The 7,490-nt window shown below is 50.9% G+C and overlaps 2 protein-coding genes across 2 annotated transcripts; both read left to right on the top strand.

The window, feature by feature from the left end:
* The first annotated feature begins 247 nt into the window (after window positions 1-247).
* sclB (putative C6 transcription factor) lies at window positions 248-2,819 on the top strand. Its single transcript, XM_025702012.1, has 2 exons — window positions 248-1,339; window positions 1,476-2,819. Exons 1-2 carry the CDS (start codon window positions 695-697, stop codon window positions 2,475-2,477), a joined length of 1,647 nt encoding a protein of 548 aa, XP_025557044.1. The 5' UTR covers window positions 248-694; the 3' UTR covers window positions 2,478-2,819.
* A 1,680-nt stretch (window positions 2,820-4,499) lies between these two features.
* Window positions 4,500-7,089, top strand: BO88DRAFT_222520 (aromatic amino acid ammonia-lyase). Its single transcript, XM_025702013.1, has 4 exons — window positions 4,500-4,502; window positions 4,606-4,800; window positions 4,881-4,981; window positions 5,034-7,089. The coding sequence occupies exons 2-4, from the start codon at window positions 4,682-4,684 to the stop codon at window positions 6,947-6,949; spliced, it is 2,136 nt and encodes a 711-aa protein (XP_025557043.1). The 5' UTR covers window positions 4,500-4,502; window positions 4,606-4,681; the 3' UTR covers window positions 6,950-7,089.
* The last annotated feature ends 401 nt before the right edge of the window (window positions 7,090-7,490 follow it).

The following is a 7,490-nucleotide window of genomic DNA, read 5'->3' as shown; positions in this document are numbered from 1 at the left end:
CAGGAAAACTGAGTAAATCCAAAAAGGAAAAGGGAAAAAAAATAAATAGCGAAGAAATCATAAAATAAAAATATTCAAGAAAGGGAAAAAGAAAAGAAATAAAATAGAATAAAATAAAATAAAAAAGAATTAAGCCCTACACGCTCATCGGTGTACTGAAAGGTAAGGTACGCCCAAATGGTGTAATTTATTTGCATCTAACTTGGTTCTTCTTGCTGCTGCTTCTTGTCTGGCTGCTGCCTTTTTGCTTTCTTGAATTATTGCTTTTTTTTGTTTTCGCCCATGACCATTCCGTGCATTTTCCCTGGGCCCCAGTGATCGCCCACCATGCTGCAATAAATCATCCCAGGATGGGGACCATCGAAGCTATGGAAAACTGCTGTCACGATCTGGCTTCCCTCTGCTGATCGACGCATCCTAGTTTCTGACTCCTCCAATAGTGATCCTTAACTGACTGATTATAAGCTCCCTGTGCTCCTCCCGGACCTGCAAGCGTGAGGTTTCAATGATGACTGGCAACTGAACAACACACCGCAACCCAAGGACAGTACTATACGAACTGAAGAATCAAAAAGGGCCCTGAGGACCAGATACTATGTTGCCTACTTTAAGATCCGAACCAGATCGCCTTCCACTCTTGTGAACCCATCCTCTCCCCAGTGATTCCATTGTCAACGGGACCAAGGTTTATCAGATGCAATCATTAGTCCTTCCTCCTTCTTCCTTCATCGCTACAGAGTTTGGACACCCCAGGTTTGATTCGGGCCCGGAGCGGCTGCCGTTGAATTTGCCTCGGTCGACAAATGCTCGTCGATATCCCCCGCGGGATCTGCCTCTCCCTCGCTCTATGTCCGGTTCGGTCCCAGCAGACGACCCGCTGGACACTTCTGGACCCGTCAGGCGCCCTGGTCATCCAGAGCTGCCTCAAGCCGCGACAACCGTGACCGCTGCAACTTCCGTATCCGCGGGGTTGTCGGGACCGGCCCTGCCCTCAGGACCTGCTGGCGCCGTCACCACTCACGAGTCTGTGACCCAACGTGTGGCCCCGGCCTCAGCCGACGAAGTGCTGCGACAACCCTTTTCGGTGGGCGACGCCTTCGCCTCATCGCGACTTCCACCATCGCTGGTAGGCCAGGGCATCCCACAAGCCACGCCAACAGCATATGCGCAACCCTCCTTTGGAACCTCCCCTCCCGGTACAACGGCTCGGGCCTTGCCGCAAAAGCCCACCCGACGCACCAAAGCCCATGTTGCATCAGCATGCGTGAATTGTAAGAAGAAGCACCTGGGATGCGATCCGGCACGGCCATGTCGAAGATGCGTTCTGTCAGGGAAAGAAGTGAGTATTATCATATCTCTTTAGTCGCTAGCCTATCGGATTTCGAAGGGGTAGCATTGAACCTCTGACTGCCCCCAAGAAAAGGCAGCGAAATCATGCGCACTGCTATTTTATGATCCATGACTGACATGAGCAGGCCACCTGTGTTGATGTTACGCACAAGAAGCGAGGAAGGCCGCCATTGAAGGCGGAAGAAGCATCGCTCAGAACCTATGCAGCTCATATGGACAATCGAGCGACACAGGGGGACCAGCACGGCCCCCAATCAAGACGTACCCTTCATAGAGCTACCTCTTCACGTGAGATTCGCCCCATGACAGATCTTCAAATGCCCGGGGCGCAGGCGGGCGCCATGGCCATGAGAGCGTCGGCTGGACATCCACAGAGATGGGCCGCTCCCGTATACTCTCAGGCCATAGACCCGTCAATAATGCAGAGGAGTGTTGGGCACAGACGGTTTTCTTCCTCTGGCTCTGCACAGTCCATAACGGCGGCTTCTCCACCCGGGTATGTCCCGATGCCTGTTGGGTACAACCCTACAATGGGAGCGGGACGGATGCCAATGGGCATGGGAAGACCACTATCATCTTACACACATCAAGGCATGAATCCTACTACCACGCCGCCCCAGTATCAACAGTCCTTTGTTCCAATTTCGCCCTATCCAGAAAGCGCCCGGATGTCGAATCGGATGCCAATGGGAGAATCTCCCATGTCGAGAGATCCACGGGAAGGCTATTTGGAATCGCCAGTAAGGCTTCCTCCCATTTACCCTCCCACAATGGGAACCCCGGCCTCGGCATCGCAAGGGCATCGCCTGAGCGATCCGTATCCAGGAGCTTGGTCGCCGCGGACGCGAGAAGAGTTTCTCCAGCAGGAGCACCGGCAACAGATGCCTTCGCATGGTTTCATTGACCCACTGTCGCCTAGCAGTCAAATGCGACACGCCGCATCTGACATGGGGTATGGGGAGCCCGTCCCTCGGCACCCAGGACCTGCGTCAACTTCAGAGAGACACGCAATGCACATGTCGCTTGTACCCCCCTCCGACGACCCATCAACGACGGAGGCGGACACCGAGGGCAACAGGCCAGCCAAGCGGCGCAAAATGGCCTTGGATGATATGGTGAACGACTAAGTGTTCTTCTTCGCATTATACCTCCTACCCACCAAGGTCCCGATCGAGACATGCACGCCCCATTCTTTTCTAATCGCTTGAGGAGCTACGCCGTCCTTGAAGCATTGAGGCTTGTAGCAGGAACTACGAAGATAACGATCTTAATGTGCACTTTCCTTTGTGTCATGTGTGCTCAATCTCGATCGCTGACCTATTGACTCCCTCCCCCACATTTACTCACATCAATTTCCTTTGTCTCATACACCGTGCATACAATTTCCATTTTTGTTTTCTTTTTTGGAACAAAAAGTACATGACCCGTCGAGCTACGTTCAACATTTTCCTTTGTCAAATATTGTCACATCGCATGGATCCAGGCATCGCTTCCTTCTTTATTTCTTGATCTGTTGCTGCATAGCGTGCATCTGTCTTTCTTTAACCATATACCTTGGGGTTTTTGAATGTTTTGGTCATCGTCATAGAAGGCGTTTGGTGGAGTCCAAACATCACATCATCATCATCATCAGCTTGATGCTTCATTACTAAGTATTTGTTGGGGGCAAATGGGAAGGAGGAAAACTAATTGGATGTATAAATAATTGGCGGGCGATGCCGTTTACACTCGGCACTGAAGCTGCAGGGCAGATACCACAGTACAGGTCATGACTGTGAAAATACAGAGATTTCATTTGAAGTTTAACTCCTCAAGCCGGTTGTTTGTTGTTAGACGGTAACATGCATTCCATAGCCAAGTTCTCGTCCCATGATGACGGCCAGCTGTTCGTTTGAAGATGGAATCCTCTCCACCAGTCTACTCCATAGAAATAATCTTCACGGGAAGTATACAGTGAGCACCGTACATGTCCTTTCCCCTGAATGGCCGAAGGTCCCAACTTAGAGTTCTCTTTCCGAGAGCCATGAGCCCAATCACAAAGGAGGTCCAGGCAAGGAGGCGCGATTTCCCAGATAATGAAATCACTGAAGAAGTGTTTCGATTGATCTCCATACTTGTCTGCCAAATGATGCAAAATGAAGTAAATCCGATCGCATCCTCCATGGCCGAGGTTCACAGGAGGGTTGCACAGTGTGCTACATCGCGAAACCAATAACCTATAAGAACAAGGCATGAGCGCATGGGTTCGTCTGCAGAAACTTGGTTAAGAATCTCGATTGGAGCAAGCCGAAGTAAGGACGTGGCATGTTAGTTGGAGGTCTAGATCCTCCGCTACTTCCAGTACTACTACTCGCTAAATAATCATTTCCTATCGCCATCACGGGACCAGGAAGGCGGTTCTGCTGTTCCACGTTCGGGTAACTTTATTTTCCTTTCGGTTGAAGTTGAAGAATGAGTCTATTCAGCATGCGTGTTCTTCTACTTTAGGTAATGCGTCACTCGTGATATCTCCGATGATAATAATATCGTTGGGCTGCAGAATGTGGATTGTTTCATGGCTGCGCTTCTATGGCCAATGGGTTCTCCATGGCTTGTCATCTGCACTCGTCTTGCGGAACGATTTACTTCTCACTGCTACTTGTTCAAGCCATCGAATCTACTGACTGACCCCTAATCTTTAGCGATCACCATTCTTCTAATTACTTGACTGCGCGGTTCAAAGCGGCTCAGGGTTTTGTTTGTCTGGCTCCCAAGCCAGGCTTACCGGGATTCAAGGACCGTGCGGTAGTCCAGGCCCAACAATCCATGTCGCACTTGTATATTATAGGCTAGAAAGCCTATGACGTCCAGTCTTTGTCTGTTTCGAGCACATCTGCAGAGTGCAAACTGTTCCTGCCTGGCTTGCAGGGATGGAGCCAACACGACACTGCCACGCGCGTTCAAGATCCTCCTAACAACTCGCTCCCACGGGCCGGAGATATATTGCCGATCCGTGACGATAATCAGTATCCACGTTTTCAGTTATCTAGATCGTGTATCACAACATCTCAGTTCGATCGCCATTGTATGAGGGCGTTGTTATCACTGTTCTTCTCGGTGAATCAGACGCGCACAGCACTGGAATGTGTCTGTGGGGATCTCCTTGTGGTAAGGTACTACTATCGGCAACCCCTTCCATTTTATGGAGTCGACGTGTTCCATCTGACGTGTAACCTTCAATAGTATATATATTCAAGCGCTGACCCGACTCTCTAGAATTCAACCAGCGCATTCTCAATATATTTCTGAGCACCAAGGCCATTTCCTGCATATACAAAGTGTCTGAAACAGAATGAATACTCTGCTCATCCATCATTGGACCGCCCTTAAAAACGCCCTCTCCTCCAACGATATTGGGCGCGATCTGGATGGCAAGACTCTGGATTTGGCCACCGTCGTGGCTGGTGCACGGTAGGCCGTCATTTCTTATTATGGCCTCATGGAGCTGGAGAGATCTGGCAGCTGTTGTTGGGCTGCTAACTTGCTATTAGATATGGAAAACGCGTCTCGCTTTCACAAAATACCCGAAAGCAGGTGCAGCGGTCGGAAGCGGTGTTGAGGAAACATTTGGCGGACGGGGAGCTAATTTACGGTTAGCCCTTGCTTTTACGTTGCATCAGTTGATGGATATTCACAAGCTACAGGCGTCAATACGGGTTTCGGTGGTAGTGCCGATACAACAACCGATGCCGTCAACAAGCTCCAAGAGAATCTACTGCAGATGCTCCAGGCTGGTGTCAAACTAGATGGATCAAGCCCGGTTGCCGCAGAGAAGCAAAATGAGCAAATCCTGCCCCTTGACGACCCAACTTCCGCGACCATCATGCCGGAGTCTTGGACCCGAGCAACCATGATTATCCGTTTGAACTGCCTTGCTTCAGGATATTCCGGCATCCGGCAGTCCGTCTTGGACGTTCTGCTCCAGATGATAGAGCAACATATCACGCCCCGAGTTCCGCTGAGAGGCAGTATATCTGCCTCTGGTGATCTCAGCCCACTATCATACATTGGCGGAGCGATGCAAGGGCATCCGTCTATCCATGTTTGGAAGCGTGCTCAAAACTCGGATTGCCAAGTGAAAGGGGCTGATGTCGCCCTCAAAGAGAGTTCAATTCCAGTTGTCTGTCTGGATGCGAAAGAAGGCCTGGCAATCGTGAACGGAACGGCGACCTCTGCAGCCGTGGGTGGCCTGGCTTTGCATGAAACCCTTGGCCTCGCTGCTTTGAGTCAGATCCTTGCAGCAATGAGTGTCGAAGCTTTGCACGGTACTAGCGAAAGCTTCGATCCGTTTTTCGCCAGAGTACGCCCTCATCCCGGACAAACGACGGCTGCAAGTAATCTATGGAATTTCCTTTCCAACTCAAAATTGCTCAATGATGGAGATGGATTCGGACACGGAAGCCTACGACAAGATCGGTACTCGATTCGCACATCTGCGCAATGGATGGGTCCGCTTCTTGAAGACTTGGAACTAGCATACCAGCAGATCTCGATGGAGCTGAATTCGGTAACGGACAACCCTCTTATCGATACGGCTGGTGATAATGCTCGCATCCTACACGGTGGTAATTTCCAAGCAAAGTCAGTGACGAGCGCCATGGAGAAGACCAGGCTGGCCGTTCAATCCATGGGCCGTATGCTCTACGCGCAGTGCACTGAGCTGATTGATTCATCCAAGAACAACGGATTACCTCCTAATTTGTCTGCCGACGAGCCTAGCGTGTCCTTCACGTTCAAGGGTGTCGATATCATGATCGCTGCGCTACAGTCGGAGCTGGGATTCCTCGCAAATCCTATTGGGAACCACGTCCAGACGGCCGAAATGGGAAATCAGGCCTTGAACTCGCTCGCACTGATATCAAGTCGCTACACTTTGGACGCGGTTGCTGTCTTGTCGCAGCTGGCAGCTGCCCATCTCGTGGCTATCTGCCAGGCTCTCGACCTCCGTGTGATCAATATCCAGTTCATGCGGACTCTAGAACAGGACTTTATGAAATTGTTCAGCGACAGCTTCCAAGTCCACGCTGTTCCGGGCAGGAACCTCCTGGTTCTCTCCAAGGAAGCCTGGGATGCCTTTGCCAAGCAAGTGGAGCATCTACAGTCCGTTGACTCGTGCAGTCGATTTCATCAGGCCGCCCGCGCCATTCTGCCTATATTCATCACGGCATTGCCACCAAGCACTTCCTCACCAGGAATTATCCACTCATGGATTGATCGCTTGGGTTCACAGGCGGCTGAGACATATCGCAAGACACGTGAGGCATACTGTAGGTGTCCAGATGCCACCCCTTACCTTGGGGAGGCGTCGCGGAAGATGTATGCATATGTTCGACAGAACTTAAAGATTCCCTTCATAGTCGAGGGAACACTCTGGCGCCCGAGCGATCCAGCCAAGACACCGAATGGCGAAGCGACGCCACCGCCCCTCCCTACGATGGGCGACGTGGTTGGCATCGCGTATGATGCCATTCGCCGCGGGTCTTTGTATACGGTAGCGGTGGAGTGTATCCGGGATGCGGAGCAAGACATGGCGCAGTGCCCTTACTGCTTTGTCGAGTAGGCAATATGCGCATCGAGGACAAGAGGCCCTGGAATTCGCTGATGGTTTCCTAGAGTAAACGAGTATGCCCTGCAAATATCGATGGTAGTAGTTACTTTGTTTTCTTTCTGTCTAACTTATCATGTCTGTCATCATATTATAGCATTTTGTTTTGAATTGATATTACCACATTTTATCCACCTCTAGCTTTGTCTATGAAGCATTGATTGGCACAGAAGAATGGCGAGCGATGGATGGCTACTACCTTCGCACTGACAGCATGAGGCAAATACCTCCACTATGGCACGTTACGAGAAACCCGGACAAAGAGTAACAGACGTCTGTTATCGCGCCGATCGGATCAGACTAATGCAGCCTGACAGATGCCAACCGGCAAAGAATAAGTCGAAATGGCCACACCTGGGCAGATTTAGTGGCTGCACGGGGGCCGGGCCAGATGCTGTCATCGCTGCCGGCAATCGTGCAATCGCTCTCCTCTCTTCTCTCTCCATCTCCTCTCTCGGCATGCTTGATACCAGCTACTGGATGAACATCTTTTCAC

The sequence above is a fragment of the Aspergillus vadensis genome (assembly GCF_003184925.1).
Source record: "Aspergillus vadensis CBS 113365 unplaced genomic scaffold BO88scaffold_44, whole genome shotgun sequence".
NCBI lineage: Eukaryota > Fungi > Ascomycota > Eurotiomycetes > Eurotiales > Aspergillaceae > Aspergillus > Aspergillus vadensis.
The sequence above is the reverse complement of the archived record's forward strand: the minus strand, read 5'-3'. Positions and strand labels throughout refer to the sequence as shown.

Bases quoted from the DNA above. Each gene is read 5' to 3' on its own strand.
- sclB (XM_025702012.1), top strand. From the start codon at position 695: ATGCAATCATTAGTCCTTCCTCCTTCTTCCTTCATCGCTACAGAGTTT. The intron at 1,340-1,475 runs GTGAGTATTATC...TGACATGAGCAG, and splicing joins GCGTTCTGTCAGGGAAAGAA to GCCACCTGTGTTGATGTTAC.
- BO88DRAFT_222520 (XM_025702013.1), top strand. From the start codon at position 4,682: ATGAATACTCTGCTCATCCATCATTGGACCGCCCTTAAAAACGCCCTC. The intron at 4,801-4,880 runs GTAGGCCGTCAT...ACTTGCTATTAG, and splicing joins ACCGTCGTGGCTGGTGCACG to ATATGGAAAACGCGTCTCGC. The intron at 4,982-5,033 runs GTTAGCCCTTGC...CACAAGCTACAG, and splicing joins GGACGGGGAGCTAATTTACG to GCGTCAATACGGGTTTCGGT.